Here is a 21,475-nt window from a genome sequence, read left to right as displayed (position 1 = left end):
TATATTCAAATTAACGACCCAAAACAATTCAGTGTAATTTTGAATCGTCAAATTGTAAAGGTGAGTATATTTATCACACCTTCTGCCTGACAAACATAATCAGGTGTTCCACCGAAGGTGCTGATAAATAAATGCTTCTCAGGTTTTCAGACACCTGTCATTGCTATTCAGCTGCTTTCTTTTTTTTTTTTTTTTTTGCTGAAAAGCGTTGTGTTATCTCGGCAAGATCTTAAGAGCTTTTTAATAGCTCAAAAAAATCTGCATGTTAATTAGCCTGGCCACGGGGTTCTAAAAATCTCTTAATTATTTGAACAAAATAATATTTAATTGACCACCAGCTGCAAGTTAACAGAAAAAACAACATCTGAACCGCACTAAATTTGTTCACACAGTCTTTCAGGAGCTTTTGCGAGTCTAGGTGTCAAATATGACCTGGTTTGGCGGGTTTGCCAGATAAAAGGAATAAAACAACATTTCATCAGTAAACCGTAATGACTTTGTGATCTGGACAGATTCCTCTGATACATTTGTTTCCACAAAACACAGTTAGACTTGATACATTCCAGTCTTTTTAGGGGTTTTTCATTAGGAGAAGACCATCAACCTTGACTGATGCATGGCGATGGGGTTGGTATGATTTGCGATTCGTTGGATTCAACTATGGATTCAGTAGTAGTTGAAAGATTTCTTGAACATTCAGTGAGGCATAAAGTTAAAAACCTAATACGATGTTGTAACACAAATCCAAACAGATGTTCAATTCAGTCAAATCCCCAGGGATGTTTAAAATTTTCATAAAGCCAATAACTGAGACTGTAAATGCACCAATCCACTTTTTTGTTCTCGATAAAGACGTGATTATTCCTGGTAAAGTAAAAGTTTAAAAAAATCTGTTATTTATACTGGAAGCAGTGGTGATGTCACACTGTGTGTTTGAGAGAACAGTCACTGCAGTTTCAGGGTTTGCTGTCACTTGTAACCCTGCATCGGGAGCGACGGAGGAAGAGCGGATCTCGTCAACTCTGTCTCATTTTTAACCGACTGGACATGGAGGTAGGGATGTTTTACTTTTGTTAAGTAAGAGAGGAGTGTCAACACTTCATTGTTCAGTTAGTGGGTAACCCCCCCCCCCCAAAAAAAAAAAAAAACCCACAACTGTTCTCCCGTCATTGTTTCAATATATCGAGACTGCCTAATAGGAGGAGAATCACATCTGTTTAAACTCCATTCACAACATTAACACTCAATACTGCCCCTTCTAAACAAGTAAACTGTGCAGTCAGGGAAATGAGTGTGTCTCATTGCGTGAGAGTTGAGAGCCCTGAATATATGCTATTTAAGCATGGCTAACATTACTAATACAGCAGTCTCTGTTTGTTTTCTCTTGCAAATTGTCACCTTCCTAAAATAATGGCCTAAGTCCCTTTTTGCCAGAGATTATTTGTTTGCCTAAATCACCTCTTCATGATACTGGCCACCTCTTGTAAAATTGTCTAAATCACCAGTTGAGATCATGCATTTCCTCGACCTGTTCTATAATGGCCTGTGTCAACTGTGTGACTCAGGCCGTTTTTTGTTTTGTTTTTGTTTTTTTGGCACGTCAAAAAACTTAGGCAATAAAAATGTAAACATTTACCTTAAGTCTGAGATTTCTAAAAGGTGAAAATCAGAAAAAAATAGGATGTTTCTGACCCCTCAGGACCTGTCAAGATGGAAATTGGCTGATGCAGGTCAACAGCCAGTTTATCAGTTCTCTCTCTTAGACTGGGAAAATAAATGACTCGGAATGCAGAACATTGCATCATTTTTGGGTACTGATTAACAGGTACTCAAGTATATTGGGGAAAAAAATAAAGATTTACTCTTTTCCCTTAGCTTGTTTAGTAGGATACGTCGGTATCTTTGGTTGCTCTCTGACAGTAACAGTTTCCTTGAGCTTGCCTCGCCGCCTTGGACCAGAGTTCAGCAGCTGTCACGGTGTATCTAAACAGACAAACCTCTCTTCCCAAAGTCCCAGCCAGCTGAACAGGGACCATGACATTTCATTGTCAGTGTGGTCGTATTTACAGACTCCATTCCCCCGTTACCTTGCAATTTCAACTGGAGAACTTGATGAGGCAGCAGGAGCGGCGGGCTTCAGAGAGGGCTTTGTGGCGTGGAAGTGAACTGTGGGTACTCTGTAGGGCTCGTCCCCCAGGTCCCGGCGGTGTGCCTGGGCCCAGTTTTTCCCTGCAAGTCCATGTGTCTGAAGCAATTTGGTAGCAATTAGTCGCAGCCACTGTAGCACAGCACCCTCTCATTTGCAGGGTGGGGTCAGAAGGACACAGAGCGCCCATCTTTGTCTTGGCTGCATCAGCTCTGGCTAGCCACAAGGGAGGAGAACACTGGAATTCGCTGTTGTCCGCTAACAATAAATATAAAATCCTAAGCAGCAACAACAAGTTTATTTGTATGTATATATATATATATATATATATATATATATATATATATATATATATATATATATATATATATATCTATGTATGTATATATATATATATATATGTATGTATGTATATATATATATGTATATATATGTGTGTGTATATATATATATATATATATATATATATATATATATATATATATATATATATATATATATATAGATAGATAGATAGATAGATAGATAGATAGATAGCAGGACAATTATGTTCAGTTACATTCACTCTACTTTACTTTTACTAAAATTAAGGGACAATGAGGGGTGCTCTAAAAACAAAACATATTTTTTTTGTGTTTAAATAGTGGCGACATACTATCAGCACCAGTCTATGATGCATTTTGTAGATAGTACTTCGTTGTTCCTCTGACCATGATGCTCTTTGCAACGCTGAGGACATAAATTCAGCTGGGGGTAGACCAAAGAATCCACAGCGTGGCCCAATTATCAGTGTAACACCTGGCTTTAGTTTGTACACTCGCACAGACCTGTGACACGTTGAGACAAACGGGAAGAAGATAATGTTACGGGGAAAACAGGTTGGTATCTAATTGCTGAGGAAGCCAATTAACTCTTCCGTTGATCCATTTATCGCACAGTGAGTCTTTACGGGGAATGTGCAGACACTTTCCTGTTGTTTCACATAAAAAAAAAGAGAGAGAGATTGCTTATTATCAATGTGTTCTAAAAGTCTAGTATTTTCATCAGATTTTTAATGTCTCGGTGTATAATCAGCCCAGCGCAGGCATTTCAGCGCGCATTTATGTAATTTTAGCTGGCACAGCAGAAAACCGGGTCTGACAATAGGGCGCTGTGCTAAAATAAAGCTTTGGTATTAGGTGATGTATGTGTGCACATAGTTCTATTTTTTTTTTTTTCTGTGGGCCATAAAGCACACTGTGCCATCTCCCTGGGGCATGCTCCTAACCAAGAAGGAGGGGGGGGGGTTCATTTGCATGCAGTCTTCAGTGTCTGGAGACAGTTTAAATCTTTGTGCCTCTCTGCTTTTAACTTTTTATTACGCTAACACTTTAAATGTAAGGATTCCTTAAGTAGGCCATTTATGCAGTATTCATCTTGTATAGAAGATACGACTGCAGCAACAGCAAAGCAAACGGCAGTAAATCCAAATTCTTATCACAATAAAACTAATTTCATGACAATGGTAGACTGTCTGATAATTTACCATTCCTATTCTGAACACACTATTTCAACAGTGACGCGTGGTTGAGGTCCTGCAAAGCTCATGCAGGACGCCAACCAAAGTTTAGAGATTTCTCTTTCGCTCTTACAGACCAGCCCTAAATAAAAATCGAACACAGGGTCTCAGAAAGATGCTTCTTCCTAGTTTAGTTTGTGCAGGAAAGAGCAGCGTTACAGCGGAGTGACGCTCACAGCTGCAGAGTTTAACATCTCTAATCTAACGCCGCTGTCCTAGAAGTGGAATCAGATGGAGTAGCAACAAATCCCCTGTTTTTTTCCCCATGCGTGATTTCTAGAGGGCCTGTCAACGTCTGGATCTGTTTGGAAGCAGAACGGATGCTGGAGAGGTGCAGAGAAGCCATTAGTCTTCTTAGTTAGTGTAAACGTTGGTGAAAACTAGTGAGCGGTGTCTAGTGATGTCCTCTGGATGCCATTAAGCTGGCTCGCTGGGGGTAATTGTCCCAGTCATTAAAAGTTTGATGATTTTGCTGCCGGGTGGAGGGTTGCCTGCCCTTGCTGTGGCTCATTTTGGTTTTTGCCCCAGTAAGTCAGCTCCCTGGTGGCACATTCAGGCTTGCTTTCTCTTACGAGCTCTCAAGGGAGCGACAAAGAACACACCTTTTCAGCTTTCACCTTTTCTCAAAGCTCTCTGCGTAACACATAAAAAACCACACACATTACAGCAATCGCAAAGGAAAACTACCGTTATTATTATTGCTTGTGATAATATAGATTTCTTTGGAAAGCTGTGCTTCAAACGTTGTTATTTTCCGTTTGGAAAAAAAATACACATTTTCACATGTGAATGTGTTTTATGAAAGGTCACATGTTGAAATTGGCATGATATATATGTGAAACCTATTTTAAAAATGCTTGGCATGATTTGGTTATTACGGCTTTGGAGCTCTTTGAAATTAAGGTGCATGAAGGACATGCAGATTGTTAAAATTATGGATTTACTTGTTATATAGTATAAAGACTACATTTATTTTGCACTTTTCTACTCGGATCGACCGGGGAAAGCACTTTAACGAAATGATCTGTAATCACTCTACCGCACTCGCAAAAAAATCCTACATTCATAGGCGCAACAGAAAGCACCTCCGTCCCTTGCCCTAGAACATTTTGACATGCGGTGGGGGAAACTGGAATTAAACTGACAACCTGCCTATTACCAGGTTACGCTTCCCACTGACGCACAGATGATAGCCCTGGGATCACGATGACATGAAGCAACCCCCGCTATACAAAGGAGAATCTATAACTCCTAGACAGTCTGTCTTCCTCCGGTGACCTGTAATGAAACAGTGATAATGACATTAGATGGTCTTCAAACATGTCTTTTAGATTTTGTTTCTTGCTCTTCCCTGAGATTCATGTCGAGGAGTATTTTTCTCAAAGAAAAACAAAACAAAAACAACATTTTGGTAACCAGCGGATTATAATTAAATAACCGTTTTAACTGTTTTCTTTCATGATTATTTTTTTTAACCAAGCGATAATTAAAATGTAGGTGCTACATTCCACATGTGGACATTTTTCCCCATATAACACATGATAGTTTTACAAATGCAGAAATAATACTGTGTTAAATAAATAGGAGACACGTGTTTTAGTAACCTGTCAAAATGTGAGTTTCACATATAGAAATTATTTTATTTAGCAATCTGTCTCTGTGTGACAAGCATTTGTGAAAATGATCCTGCTCTGCAAGCAGTTGTTTGTTTTTGTGTCATGTGCATTTCTATTTACTTTGATGTTAAAAACAACAAAAATCTGAGCAACGTTACTGTCCCAATTTAATCTGTGAAATGTTTTCTGCTCAATAAAAAGTTTCTTAAAAAAAAAAAAAATGTTTTATTTAGCGATATGTGAAACACACGTGAGGAAAACCGGCCACGTGTGAAAATTTCCCATGTGTGTCCACATGTGGAGAATCAGTTGTGAAGTAGTACGCAAAACTAGTGTTTCACGTGTGGGAATTTAGCTGCTTTCAATCTGAGACGGTAGTCAGAGCTCGTTCCAGTTGTGAGTCAGAAAACAGTGGGGTGTGCTAATTGTGTGAGTGCTTACTACTATTAGCAACACAAGCCGATAACCACATAGCTGTCTCCATTTTAAGTGTTCAAACACTTAAGAAACAAGTTTACAAATAGATCTTCTACAGCCCCATGTGTACCACAGGTTTAATAAGACACAGAAGTCAGAAGTACCAATAAAATGCTAATTTAGGCAACTCTCAGTCTGTGTACTTGCTGCTATATTGGATACTAAACTCAGGGTCCCACGGCTTGTTGTTTTTTTGACTGGGAACTCTGAGAATTTCTGACTTCTATCCACAAACAGAATGCAACATTTTTATTGCAAAATTACATATGAAACACATGGAAAACCTTCTATATGGAAATATAGATGGAAAACCCTCTACACGTTAAACACATGGGAACGTCTTGCCACATGTAAAACACATGTTTTTCACAAGTTTTTTTGTTTTTTTGGTGTATTTATATCTGTAATTTGGAATTAACTGTGACAAGTCCGAAAAGAAACCACTTAAATGCTATGTTGTCATTTCCAAGGTGCATTCATTTTTAAATATACAGTTAAATGTACACGTCTTATTGACAAGCGAGTAAGCAATCGCTAAACTGCGTCACTCTCGTTTTCGATCCAAGAGATTTCCAGGAATCCCGCTAACATTCGGATAACTAGCATGCCACCCTCTCCCGTGAACACCATCAGCCAGAGCTACTGTAGGTTTCAAGGTTAAAACCAGCCTCTTGTCCAAGGCCTCCGAGCCCCCGCTTGTCCACGCGGGGATCCTGAGGCTGTCCTCTCTCCCAGAGAGATCTGATCCAGGCAGACATTCGCCGTGGCCCTGGCTTGTCTCCCAAGCGTGCGCGCTCTGGCGTTGCTAGAGCCAGGGTAGCAGCCACAGGGCCCGGGTCACCCTGCCAGCTGGTGCCAGATCTCAGTGTCTCTCAAGCTCCTCTCTTGTCTGCCTTTGGGGTTGTCAAAGGTGACACGAGGTTCTAATAAGGCTGCTAGCTCTTCGCCCCCTCTGTAGGTGTTAGTGAATCAGGCATCTCCTGCCATGGCCCCGATCACAGCTGCAACTCTCAGTCCCAGATGTCTTGTTTGTCATCTTGGCACCCCTGCCCGAGGATAGACATTGATAGACCCTTTGATTGACACGTCGGTTTTCTGCGAATGTGTGTGTCTGGGTTCGTCGCAGTGTATGCTGGTGCGTGCTACATCGTTTTCTGTTGGCAGACTGTCTGTGTGTGTTTTTTTTGCTGCAGATTTTCTGTAGGTGCTGCTTTCTTTTTGCACAATTTAACATGCAGAAAGTTTACACATTTTGACCCAGCCTCTTATGCTTAGATGAAAATTCTGCTAATCGAGATTTGTCAGTGTGAGATCCTTATAAGTATACCTTAATTTGAAGGGAAAAAAATCACATATCTGTTAAGGACTACACCCATAGAAGAAAAATTAGTAGAAAAATCCAAAACCTGTAACTACAGAAAAATTTATTATATATAGACTTTGCAAACATCCTGTTCTCTGCTCTTCAAATAATCTAAATTACCAAGATGTGTTCTAAGTCTGTAAAACCTGCATGTGGCGATGTGGAACTTGGGAAGATGGTGGAATTGCAAAAAAACGTGTGACTTGAAAAAACGGAATTACCACCTTATCTCGACGCTGCGAAAGCTTCAGAGCTTTCAGCCTCGCGAGTCACTGATCTGCGTGAGCCGTGATAATGACCATAAGTTGGAGTCGCTCCAGTTCATTGTAGGTTTAAACATGATCGTTCCCTTCTAATTTGCACCAAGATTTGACTTCCCAGAAAAGCTGTAAGCTGCTCTAGAACAGTGTGCGGTGAAGCTTTATAATTCTGAGGCCAAAGATTTCTTTGTGAATTACATGAATTAGTCAGGGAGCTCGACTACATTTGCACCACATTTTTAGCATATGGGCGGCTCTGTTTTTTTTTTTTTTTTTTTTAACCACATCGAGCGTCTCTGTGGGTGTCTTTGAATTGGTGAACCGTAGAACCATCTACCAGTAAACCTCCCACTTGACCTCAAGGATGTCTGTGGTTTTCCACTGTCGCACAAGTCATCTGAGTTGAGACGGGGGTGGATGGAGGTTATATTTGCAAACGTTGGAGCGTTTTGGTGAAACAAAGCCACCCTTCTTGGACAGAATGACAAAAAACCGAGGCAAGTGAAGACAGCATAGCTGTGTAGCTGCAGATTAGTAATATGTCTGTCGCATTTCATGTCAGAGTTACCAGAAGCCGGGTTTTGTAGATGCAGAATATCTGAGGATGGGGCAAAGACCAGGTGTCGGAGCAACTGCTAAGGTTAAAACGGAGCTGTGCCTGGGTCAGCAACCCTGCACTCAGCACTCTGCCATGCATCCAGGTGGAACAAAGTCCTCGCTCAGCGTCTCATCCCGGGCTTCCTGCTGAAAGGTGACATCTCCTCGGCTTAACGGCCGCATTCATCTGCTAAAGAGCACACAATTTGTTAATCGTTTCCCCACATGGCAAGCCCGGCTTTCCAGTTGGTTAGGCAAACAAACAAATTTGCGAGCAGGTGAAAGAGCGAGTTGGTCGCGCCGGTGCTCAGTCAGAAGAGACTGGAGGTCAGAGCCAAAGCCAGCCCAAAGCTTCCATGAGACAGAATTTCACCCTCTAGCTCCGGTCTGGCCCTCTATCCACCACTGACCTCTTGTTTATATTGTTCATCCTTTATCTAGGATTAGGTTTAGATCCATCGAGAGCCTTGATCTATCCCCTAACTCCCTAACACTGTACTTGTTTTCCTAGCTTAGCGGAAACAAGATGAATTGTTAAATTAGCTTTAAATGAGGACCGTGTTAACAACTCTTAAAAAAATACATAAAGGTTTTAAGAGTTTTTTGCAAGATTCCCAAAGGGCCGCTGCACAGGCGTATTAAGGAAATGAACTGAAACTGTTGCATACCTTGTGTTAAGCCAGTGTGTTTTAAGTGTCCTACCTGGACTAAGGTGAAAAAAAAGACAGGACTGTTGCTTAGTGGTCCCAAGTTCACGATTTAGATGAAGGTAAATTTTGTACTTCATTTGGAAATCAAGAAGCGCAGAATCTAGGCTGCCTGTTTGCCTGCGGCGCGTTTTCACTGATGTTTTTGGGAGGCGCGTCGTCTGCTGGTGTTGGTCCACTGTGTTTTGTGAAGTCCAAAGTCACATGGACATGCTTTTCCGCAGGCCGACGGGTCTTCATTAAAATCCCCTTTGTGAACTGGCTCTGTGACATTGTCTCCTTCTGAGCAACCTAATTTGGGTTTTCATCAGGTTGAAGCCACAATCATCAGAATGAACAGAATCAAAGGCATCAAATATATCACACTGTTTAATAAATACTGTAAATGCAAGGCATGAGTATTACTTATTGAATTGAATTCAAGAAAAGAAATGAACTTTAATAATCAATAAATTAGTGAAATTTACTGAGATTCACCAGTACTTTAGGCTGGCCTTGGTCAGAGCAGCAGGTTTACCAAGTAGCAGAGCAGAACCTGGTTGTACTGTAGCATTATCCCGTAAAAAAAATAAATAAAAAAATAACGTCCCCCATGCCATGTTCTCCTTGAGAGCATCATCAGAATAAAATGCACAGTTGTGTTTTTGTTCGCCAAATGTCATTTTAGAATTTGGTTGATCAGATTAGGGCACTGAATAGAGGATGATAAAAGGACAGGCTCTTCTGTGTCCCCGGGAAGGAATAATGGTGCTTTGTAATTACCTGTGGTGTGGAAAATTTGAAATTCATTTATCACAGCTGGACTGACCCCACTGCCTCTGCGGTCGTAGACAAACTCTGTGACACAGAGTCCACACAATCTTTTATATCACTTATGAAAACAGGGGAAACCTGGAAGCTGTGGCCCATTAAAGTCAAGCAAAGTCTGGTCATCTGCTCAACTCCTCTCTTAGTAGGTCAGTGAATATGACGAAAAGGGCCGACCCATACACTACTTTGTAGCTATGTATCATAACCTTTTGCATATTTGGATCAACTTACCAAAAGTTAAAGTCAATCTTCCCAGAAATGCGGCTTAAAACCCGTTTTTGCATTACAAAACGCAACAGCCGATGGAGAAAACAAGCTTGCTTGTGTCGTCCGTCCGTCGTAACTTAGTTTCTGTTTTTTTAGAAACGAATGCAGCCTCTTTGTAAGGAGGCGGTGTAACATAACGACATATGTGAATGGATCAGAGGCAACCACAGAGATGGAGCTGCACAGATACAGGACGGAGAGTCACTTTGCAGAGAGGCTTGCGTTACCGTCGGAGTGATGTATGACCCGAAGTCCCATCTGACGGCTCGTGTTACACGGCTTATGCTGCACTACGGTGATCACTTTCCGTACATGGAGTCAGGGGCCACAGTAATGTATGGGCCCGTGATACTGCCAAAGGTCTGACTCAGCTTGCTTACTGTGACCTCTGGCCTGATACGTAGCTGCTTCAGACACGCAATATGTTATTCCAATCACAGCAATGAGCTTGTTAGTGGCCACCTTGATTACAGCAGCGTTGTTAAAAGTTTGATCATACTTAAGTATGAATAAAATGTCTGAATGATTAGCAGTAACAACTTATAATGTGTAAAGAGAATCACAATTAACATATATATATTTGGCTCACATTCAGGTCGGATAAATAACACTAATATGTCTTATACATGCAGGGGCATCTCAACAAAATGTGTATTTAGTTCAGTAATTTAATTCACAAGGTAATGTTCGCGTATTATGTTGATTTGTTTTGTTACAGGAGAGACTGGTGCAAATTCACAAAATAGATGGCATCATGAGAAAAGACCAATATGTGGAAATTCTGAAGCAACGTCTCAAGACATCAGCAAGAAAGTTGATGTTTGAGCGCAAATGGGTCTTCCAAATGGACAGGGATTGAAGCATAAAGCCAAACTGGTTACAAAGGGGCTTAAGGAAAACAAAGTCAGTGTTTTGGAGTGGCCATCTCAAAGCCCTGATCTCAATCCTAGAGCAGAGCCAAAAAGGCGTGTGCGAGCAAGGCAGCCTAAAAACCTGGCTCAGTTACACCAGCTCTGTCAGGAGGAACGGGCAAAAGTTCCCATCCAACTTTTGGAAGAACTTTGTGGAAGGACATCCAAAACATTTGACCCACGTCATACAGTTTATAGGCAAGGATATCAAATATCAACAACAATGTATGGAAACTGCTGAACTTCAAGAAAGTAACAAAAATAATGTCTAAAACTGATTGCTCTCACTAGTCTGTCATTTAGAAAATGGAAATAATTTTGGTAATTTTAACGGACCTCAGAGAGGGAAAAGTTTATTCAGATTTCATGTCTGACAGTGAGGGAAAAGAAGCGCATGCGTATTTTTATATGCACTCAGCACCTGCTCAGGGGTCCTTTTATATAAATAACTGCATCAGTGCGGCGTTGCATGGATAAAATCAAGCTGTGCTTCTACAGCGGTATTGAGAAAGCCCAGGCTGGTTTGATAGAGCCTTCAGCCTGTCTACACCGCTGGATCTGATGCCTCTCATGTTCCTCTTAAAAGTACTCCACTGGTTCCCTATGCGGTTTAAGTCATCCACAGTGGCACCATGGTCATTAAAGCAGATATTTGTTCTTCTGGCAGTGTGGGCATGTACCAAGTATGGCTGAAAAAGGGAAATCAGCATCCCCACTATCACTGGAGAAAAAGCACAAGGTGCTCTAAGATTTCCTGGTATATGGCTGCATTGACTTTGGACTTGATAAAACACAGTGGACCAACACCTAGAGTGGGAAATTGCCCCTTAAATGACAAATGACTGTGATAACTTTGCTCTGGAACCTCTCGGGTGAATCTCCCCCAAACTCTTGAGTCGTGTTTAGTTCACAAACCAATGTCCCACAATCAGTTTTCGCACCTCTTCCTTCAAGATTGTTTTCCAACAATGTGCTTGAATGCTGCGTTCTGTGAACAGCTTGCTTCTTTAGCAATGAACCAACATTCACCGCGGCGACTGTCTTCTACACGACCATCAGCAGTCTTCGCCATGATTGTGTAGGCCATAACATGGCCACAATGTAACATTTCTGTATTAAAAATTATTTCCTTGTTGTTATCATGTAATTTTGAAGAAAACACATTTTTAGTTCTCATCAGATGTAAGCCACATCCAACAATATTAAAGGAAATGATCTCTTAAAAAATATCACAGTGTATGATGAATCTATACAATAATGAGGTCTTATGATATAATAATGATCATTTAAATCACACTTTAAAATTAAACACTCATTTAAATGCACTGAACAGTGTTGTTGTATTTCTGCTAATGTCAAAAAAAGGATGTTATTACTGCTGCTGAACAATCATTGCTGCTTCCCTTCATAAAAGGAAAAAAGCCTGCAAAACAAACATTTACGCTTCTCCAGATTTCACAGATACATTTTGCCTCGGTGAGCAACTTGACTTTGATCCTCCTTTTCAGTGAGCGCAACCGTTTTTTTTTTTTTTTTTTTTTCTTCTTCTCTCTCTCTGATGGATGATTTTGTTTCCTGTGCCTTCCGCAGGTTACCTTCACAAAGAGGAAGTTCGGCCTGATGAAAAAGGCCTACGAGCTGAGCGTACTGTGTGACTGCGAGATAGCCCTCATCATTTTCAACAGCTCTAACAAACTGTTCCAGTACGCCAGCACAGACATGGACAAAGTGTTGCTGAAATACACAGAGTACAACGAGCCCCACGAGAGCAGAACCAACTCTGACATTGTAGAGGTGAGTGGGAATTTTTTTTTTTTCCCCCCCCTTTATGATTTATTACTCAAAACCTGCGTTCAGACTCATTAGATCGGGGCCCACATTAATAATTTCACGGCCGGAATCCGTTTTTTTTTTTAAAAATATGTTCATTTCTGCAGCACCGCTTTGCTCGCCTTGTAAATACTGCGGGAGCTGATAAACAAGTCAGGAAGAAGTAACAATTTCCTTCTAGTCATCACACAGATAGGGAACAGGAGGTCTGTGCTCCCTGATAAGTTTGGCTTCTCTTGTGTGAGTCAACGGACTTAAAAAAAAAAAAAAAAAAAAAAAACTATCTGCACACGCATGCACACAGTCGATCCTGACCACCACTGCTGACCTCCAGTGTTTCCCATAGATATTGTACCTTTAAAGCAAAGAAACCAGGCAGCTTCTCGATGCACTTAGTCATCAAACCAGTTGCTGCTGTATTTTTAGCAGGAAAAAAAACAAAAAAAAAACAGTTCATAGCATATTCTTTAATGCTCTGTGGAGAGCACTTGGGTTTCCTGGCAACTCCTGCATGCCTGGTGACTACCGGAAGAGTAAGCCACTTGTTATGCCAGCGTACAGAACCGACAGCCAAAAGTGTTAAAGCCAGAGTAAATAAGAATAATTACGGACGCATCCTGTTCCAAACATCTCGCACTGGCGCACGTGTGGTTTTTATCGTGTCGATTCGAGATCAGCTTTCTTTAAAGGGGCCAGTGTCTTCATTCTGGCTGCCTGAAAGCAGACACAATGAGTGTTATTGCCTATTGATGAAATCATGACAGTCGGCGTGAAATTACCCGTTAAATCTTTATCGCCGTTATCTCAAGTGCGCTTAGATTATAGAGGGAGATACTTTCTATTAGACGCAGAAAAGCTGCTCCGTGCCTGCACTGTTTTTACTGCCACCTGCCCACTACACGTGCCGAATTGGTGCCGGCGCTGCGCAAATAACAGACTTCAAGGCTTTTAAGACGGTTGAGATGTAATAAAAAAAAAAAAAAAAGAGAGGAGAATTCAAGAATCCTTGCTTTGAAAAAAGTCTCACTTGGAGGAATTAGCGAAATTGCATGCAGCATAAAGGAGTCAGCTGCAGCCCATTATCTTTTATTTATGCCGCTTCTGCTTGTGAATTACCTGCTTGGCAGAGCTGCAGAAGAGTGTTCTGGCATCCTCGTGTAGTCACTTCTCCATCAGGGGCCCTCCACGCAGAGTGGAGGCTCACCTGCATAAAAGATACATGGATACATGCCTTACGTAACGGTGACCGCAAAGTTGTTTTTGCTGGGACTCTAGAAGCATCTTGTTTGAGAAAAGACTTGCTGGGGATGGCATAGTGATAGAAATATTCACTGTATTCTTCTTTCATGTATTCTGTATTCATCAAAAACGTTACTCTGAATGTTTATTCATTGCATACGGTCACGGGGGGGGGGAGAAAATTCAGGACACCTCGTTAAATAGTCAGCTCTTTCAAAAGAAATGTTCACATATTGATGTCCTCTCTTTTTCTTATTTGTCTGTGGAAAGTGATTTGGTTAGAAATCAATGACAAAAAATGACCGTTGCTGTTCAAAACATAGCAAAGAGGTGTCTAAATAGGGAAGAGGTTAGGAGACTGTACCATGTAATAACTAGTCTTATCCTCTTTGGCTTAAATAACTTCAGTAAAAGGCTTCTTGTAGCCATCCACCGGCCTCTGACATTAATCTGATGAAGTTTTGCCACACTCCTCAATTTCATCTGTGACATTTTTCAGGTGTTTCTTACATGTAGAAATCTTTGTCTTTGTTCTCTCAGGCAAACTTTAGTCTGAGCTTCATAGTTTTTCTTAGAGAGCAAAGGTTTCCTTCTTGCACAGCTCCCATTAAAGTTAATTTTGCATTTTAGGGTCTTGGGAGACTTCTTTTAGCATCTTTGCTTTCAGGGTGAATTTGCTTGGAGGACCAGACATGGGCATGTTGGCAGTTGTGTTGAATGTGTTACACTTGCAGAATATTTTCTGTGCCTCGGAAATGGCTGACTTCAAGATTCAAAGAGCTGAGACCTCTTTGAATCCATTTTCTTTGTCATAAACTGCTACTAACCAGTGCTGCCAAGTCCGCTTGTAATAAGCGTCTTTGGACTTTTTTTTAATTTTCTTTTTTTGGTCTGAAGTGGCTTGTAGATTTTTTGAGTCGCTGGTTGTGGTTTGTTGGTCTTTGTTTTTGCCCGTGAAGTTTCTTATTTGGGCTATAAAATAAGTGACTGATTAATCTGATTAGCTTAATAAGCAAAAAGCAATAAAGACCTGCTCGCGCTGCCGCATTACACACAGTGTGAGCCGGCTAAAATATCCGTCCGTGCACTCCCTTGTTGGGGAAAAAAATGGCGTCACATTTACACTAAACAGACATTCCTCCGACTGCTGGGCCTAGCGGGGGCGTCAGTTATGGTTTGGGTTAACGTGGTATTTAGTTGCAATGGAAACCTTTCTCGAAGGAAATGGGAAAACAAGAAATTTAAACTACTCCCTGCCAGTGAAAAATTATCACCTGTAATTGCTACTTAAAATCCACAACAGACTGCTAAGAGGGACACAATCAACAATTTGCATTGCTCTCAGTTCCCCATGCAAACCAATATTCAATCGTAGATAATAAAAACAAATAAAAAAAGCAGTAATACTTGCCAAATAAATGTGGAATAACCACACTAAATACCTAGGTTTATTTTATTTTGACATGCAGTATTCATTTTAGATTAGAAAAGGGTTGAGATATTACGAAAGTAAGACTATTTATTTGCTTACTTAATAAACACCTTTAATTTGATTCCTTTTGAAAATAAGATAACCCTTCATCCGCTTTGATATACGGTATTTTTCGGACTTTAAGGCACACTTAAAATCCTCCCTATAATCCGGTGCGCCTTGTGTCCCGAAAAATACGGTATATCCCGACCATTTGCATCATTTTCGGCAATCTTTCACCCTTTACGAAAACATTCATGATGGAAGAAAAACTGTATTGGTGGCTTCCACAAAACGATAAGTCTATATAGCATGAGATCAGTTTTATTAGAGATCCACGTTTAAATACGTTAGCCGGCAAATGATAACGCTGCGCCTGTTTCAGTTGACGTCTTGTCAAAACATCATAGCTGCTGTTTTAATCTAGCCAACCCCTCTGATAGAGCAGCATATTAAGACTTTCCTGCTTAAACTCCGCCTGTCATAGAATATTTATCACTGTCAGGAAGTATCCGATTGGGACTCAGTATCACCGAACGCCTCATCTCACGTGAAAAAAAAAAAAAAAAATGCTCCGTTTTAATATGAACCAAATCTCCGCAAATGTTCATCTGCTGTAAGATTTTGTGAAGCACATGGCGGAGCTGGAATGTACATGGGGGGATGATTTTGTGCCAGTGACCCTGAGTTGATTCCTCCATTCATTACTGCTGGCTGCTCTCGAGGAAGCTGCCCCTCTCCACAACAAGAGGAGAACAAGCTGGCGTCTCAGCTCACTCGGAAAACATCTTTGCAAATATGGACAACTTACCTCTGCCTGCTACATCTGTGATAAATGTTCAGAAATAGAGTGGGGTTGAAAAAGTCAATGCACGTGTTTTTGACAGCCTCTCCATACTATATTCCCATTCTTGCTCAGCTGCACTCTTTTTAGCCCAATATCAAATCGCTCCACCGCTAACCTCTTTCCCATATTTGTGCTTCTCCAGAACGGTAGAGAACGCTTCACGCTTCTCTGAAGAGCTGGTGCACGTGTAGCGATGGGTAGAATCCTCTGTGTCCTCATTTATCTGGCGAAATGGGCCTCACATGGGGACACTTACAGTGGACACTTATCTAAATTCTCAAATTGGGTTAAACCAATCTGATCCACGCCAACAAGCATGTGCTCATTTGTCCAGTTTGGGAAGCAACAGCCATCCCCTCCCGCTTTTTTTTTTTTTTTTTTTCTTTTCGCCAGTAAGCTCTTTTCCGTGCGAGAAACTAAATCAAAGGTCACATTCCTGCTCAGTAGTACCATCTGTAGATAAAGGCTGAGCTGTGCAGGGCGGGAGAACAGTGTCCATGTTTTCCACAGATGGATGGATGCCTTGGCCACAGTTTGATAACGCAGTGGAGGGCTGTGGACTTTGTCTCAAACTTGGCTTGCAGTCCAGAGCAGAGCAGTAGGTTCAGAATCTTCTCCTGAATGTCTGCGGTTAACCTGACTAAAGCTCCAGGGAACAAATCAGGCAATATCTCTACGTTTCTGCCAAAAACTCCACCTTTTAAAAAAAACAAAAAAAAAAACAGCATTACTGGTCTATTTAACACATACATGGCTACCTATGCCTGCCAATTTGCTAGGATTTTACAATGTATTAAAAGAGACCATGAAAAATCCTTTCCTATCCGTTTTCCATCTTTCATGTGCCATTTTGCGTCGCAGAGTTCAACTACAAAACAAACAAAGTTGCCGGTGGGGAAAATGTAAGAAATCAATAAGGTGTCATCGCCTGGTTACATAAGTGTTTTATGCACTTGCTTCATCCCATGCCAATATTTAGTCTTCTCGCCGCACAGCTCACTATAATGATTTATAGTGAATCTGATCAACCCGAAGCAAGCTTTAGATTTCTTTGTTTGACTCTCCCAAAATGTACCCATCTGCATCCTTTTGCTAGAACAAAGTTTGCAGAGAGGTTAAAATGGATCAACATATCTCATCTTGCACAAAGGTATCAGTCAGGAGAAGAAGGCAAACGTTCCCTAGCTTTATATGTATACATAACTAGGAGAAAAATAGGGCGAGACAGACATATTACCAGAGAGGCTCCCATGGATTGTCAGCAACATTAAGGCAGCTGCAAGAATTTCTGTCTATTACAAGAAATTATTATGTTGTGTACGAGGCAAAATAAGTCCTAAATTTTTCATATGCCTGGATTAAGGACTAGGGTTGCAATACTAATGCATTTTTCCCCAAGTCTGCCTAAATCTTTCAAAAGTCCATGGAGAACTGAGTTATCTCCTGATAAAAGCAGACTTACTTTTGAGGAGCTCAGAGAAACATGGTGGTGGTGTGATGATGATCTGGGGCTACATCGCCATGTATTTAAGAAATTTAAATCATCTGTGAACATCACTGAGTTTTTTCCTAAAGCCTTACCCTATCTGCTAGACAGTTGAACCTTCTTTTTCCAGTATGTATCCAAATTAAGAAAAGAATGGGTGCCTCAGAAGAAAGTGCTAACTTTGTCCAGAACTTAAATTATGCTTTTATCCTTTTTATTAAAGCATTCTTCAAAAAGATTTCAGGTTATCGTTGTGCACACTTATGCAACCAGGTCTCTGCTGCTTTCTGGTTCCCAATATTTTCCTAGAGCAAATAGTTTTTGGGTTTTTCAGGTGAAGTGAGCAGGATATGTGTCCTATTCAAGGTGAAATGCTCAAACCTGATTTATCACGATTTACTTTTTTATGTCACAAAAACCTGCCATTTTAACAGGGGTTGTGTGGACTTTTTGAAAGCCCCTGAATCCCGTTGGAAACAAACGTATTTCACATGAAAGGTTTTGCGTTTGTTTCTATTGTATTACTTTTATTGAATTCTCTTTAGTTCACAAATGAAAATGCTGCTGTTGGCCATTAGATTAATCTAATAATATTTAGCCTTGCTCGCCTCTCTGCTCACATTTAATGACATTTTGCTCGAGCTGCACTATAACCTCACACTGTTCTCCAGCATGCGGAAAGAAGGATGCCTGTGTTTCGCTGAAACAAGATGGTAACTTCATAAGCACCGTTTGGCATCTCTCTGTCGTCTCTTTGAGCAATTTGGTACAATTAAGGTACATTGTACCGCTTAGGATTAATCAGGTTTGCAGGCACATGGGATGAACATTAAGGCAACACTTAATTGCAATCTCATGGAATCAAGGTTGTGAATAGACGTTAACCCGATTTCAGTGAAATACCAATGCCTTTTTCAAACAGCCCGGCTGTGCTGGATGCAAAGAGTTAGATATTTCTCTGCTCTCCTTTGCGCTTCCACCCCGATGATTTGTGAGAGTAAACATCCCCGAGGTCATTCATAGGGAGATTCTGCTTATCTTTCTCATAATAAAGAGGGGCCGGCCATTGTTGATGTGACTGAGGAAAATGGAGAATTGTCTGCGCTTTTTATGGCGGGCGCACTTCCTGTCTCACAAGACCAATACGGCGAGAGGAAATGAGCATAAAATTATCAGGTGATTTCCATCAGGTTTTTTTTTCTATCATTGTCACCGTCAACTTTTGTCAGGGAAGGATCCGCATTAATAAGTTATGTAAATGCCGGCCGCTGTTGAATGTCATCCGAGTCAAACTGTTTCCCATCCTCTGTGGGGTATTTGTCCGATGATCCGGGGGGGACAATGAGCGCCTTAAGTGAGACGCCGCGTTTCAGAGACGTGCCGCCCGAAGAAAAAGTAAACATTAATATCGGTGATGGGAGGAATCTGTTTGAAATCTTGGTGGCTCGATAGGCACCATGAGTTTCAGACAGGAGATATTTATGTTCGTCAATCAAAGACCGAGTAGTGATTAAGGCTCATTTCTATCTTAATGAATGCAAATTGGCACATCTGCTATGTGGGTCTAGCTGTCCAGACTCTTCAATTAGTGTGATTGATCAATTATCCTCATGCCAGTGGCTCACTAGAAGTAGAGGCTGGGGAATGGGTGAGGTGTGGGGGTTGGGGAAAGAGAGGAGCGAGCATAAGAAAAGAAAAGAACACCAAAACATGCTTAATACATCTGATTTTTAGATTATCTTCATGTAATAGTAAGATGTATGTCCTAATGGCATTGAAAAAAGCTGTATACGCCTTTATACTTTTTGAAATCATGAATTAATATTCTCACAGTGCCTGTATGAGCTGATCTGAACTCAGAGGGCTCAGATTACAGCTGAGCAATAATGATATTACCTAATACGTCTTGTGTTCTGGCATCCCCCGTCTTGTTTGCGCAAACAAATACACTGTTTGCTTTTTAATTCATTCCCTCCTGTCATCAGCAGAATTTCTGATCAAATATTTATAAGACAAGAAGAGCTTCAGCCTTGCAAATATTTAATAGATCAGCACTCAGTCAACTCGGAAGTCTGTCTGGTGAAGTTTATTTGTGCTGCTGAAGAGTGACAACACAAAAAAAAACCTTGAATATCAAAGCACGCCCGTGATACCGTTGCAACTACAAGGGGCAGATTGTACCTAAACAACTAATCTTGTTTTTAGAAGGACTTGGAAGGAATATGTTACACTCAATGCAAGGTTACGGGCCAGTGTGCGATAATAACCTTGAGTGAACATATGACCTGTCCAAGGTATCATGGCATTTACACAAAAAAACATTTTCAGAAAAATACAAAACACACTTATTTAACGAGGAATAACAACACGGTCCCACTGTTTCTAAAGTAATATGAAATGTTAACTATTACAGTTAGGATAAGGTTTTCTATAACACGCATTTGTTATTTTGAATTTTTATTTATACTCCTGGGCAAAAAATATGAAAATCAGCTCAATTCTGTTGTTGATGTTAAACATTATGCTTATCATCAGAATAATAAACCCTTTTGCCTTTCTGCTCGTCATAGAATCACAACTGGAGTCTAACAAGCTGAAATTAGCTCATGAATGAATCAGGCTGTCTGCTAACATGCAGTGGTAAACTTTACAGACATGCTAGTTGTGGCTTGCTAACTTTAGCTTTAAACAGGGTTATGATTCGGTTTCCTCTAGAGCTGCGTAATGTGTCAAATCGCAATTGACAATGTATTATGTACAATGAGACCTTTACAAAGGATGGCTTACATGTCTTCTTTGATTGGCTGCAACATTTCAAGAGTTATGGATTCAAATTGTTTCTGATGTGATGCAACCCGGGTTTCTACACCATGATTGCCTTTGCTTTTCACTCATACAAGTGAGCCGAGTTTTTGCAAAAAATCTGCATAAAACATATATTGTTTTAATTAATCTGCACTTACATCAGGTTAAAATCACAGTAAAAGCTTTTATATATAAAATACTGTAAACCTAGAATTTCCTAAAAAAAATCAGATCATTTGCCGTTCCCATTATTGCCATTTATTTTTTGCCTTAACCTTTTTTTTGCTAATTCAATCACTTGTTTTGCTTTGCTCGGACTCAATTGTTTCACCATTTCCTGAAGTGTAAAGCAGTTTCTAGGACTCTTCTCTCTTGAAAATCATCTGACAGGCAAACAGTTCACACTCCAGTTTTTTAGACAGATTTAGTATTATTTTCCATAATTTTCTGACATGCTTTCAATGTCTGCGAACAGCAGAGCTCTTTCCTTTTTTCCCCTTTCTGAGTAAGCAGAAGAAATAAACTCATGACTGTTCCTCATTATGGACGCATCAAAGCAATAGGTTAAATTCCTCTAATGTCAGGTCTCCTTAGAACCTCCACCTTCACTGATTTTACTCTTCTTCACCTATTCATCGGAGTCTAAAGTCACCGTCGCTGTCGGTCTTTTGCCACAGAACTTCCAGCAGCTGTGACGAGATTTCCACTTTAAGAAAAATCAAATGTCACCGCTGTTGACATAGATTTATTGGGTTGATGTTGATTTTCTGAGGCTTTCAATATATATGAAAATGTCTAGCTTCCCATTTTTAATATTGCTGAAAAAATATGTGTACTCTGGGATTCTATGATTTATTGGTCTTTTATTAAATGTATTTTTACATACAGTCATATTCCTCCACACGTTGATGAACTTATATGAAGTCTAACTATATACATAATGCAAGTCATACATATAGATATTAATATTACTTAATATTTGATATATGTATAGGCTATAGGCTATATTGTTCATTGTTAAGTTAGTTTTATTTATTGTTAGCTGTAGAAATTCATATAGACAATGATGTGGAAACTTTTATTTC

The 21,475-nt window shown here is 40.4% G+C and overlaps 1 protein-coding gene across 7 annotated transcripts in view; it reads left to right on the top strand.

The window, feature by feature from the left end:
- The window catches only part of mef2aa (myocyte enhancer factor 2aa), an 87,831-nt gene that overhangs the window by 26,849 nt on the left and 39,507 nt on the right, over positions 1-21,475 (top strand). For all 7 annotated transcript variants that reach the window (XM_021322155.2, XM_036150113.1, XM_036150103.1 and 4 more), the window contains exon 3: positions 12,303-12,506. In XM_021322155.2, coding sequence (XP_021177830.1) covers positions 12,303-12,506 — 204 coding nt within the window. The remainder of the gene's footprint in view (positions 1-12,302; positions 12,507-21,475) is intronic.

Source organism: Fundulus heteroclitus, chromosome 2 (assembly GCF_011125445.2).
Source record: "Fundulus heteroclitus isolate FHET01 chromosome 2, MU-UCD_Fhet_4.1, whole genome shotgun sequence".
NCBI classification, from domain to species: domain Eukaryota; kingdom Metazoa; phylum Chordata; class Actinopteri; order Cyprinodontiformes; family Fundulidae; genus Fundulus; species Fundulus heteroclitus.
This window is presented reverse-complemented; position numbering and strand designations above follow the sequence as displayed.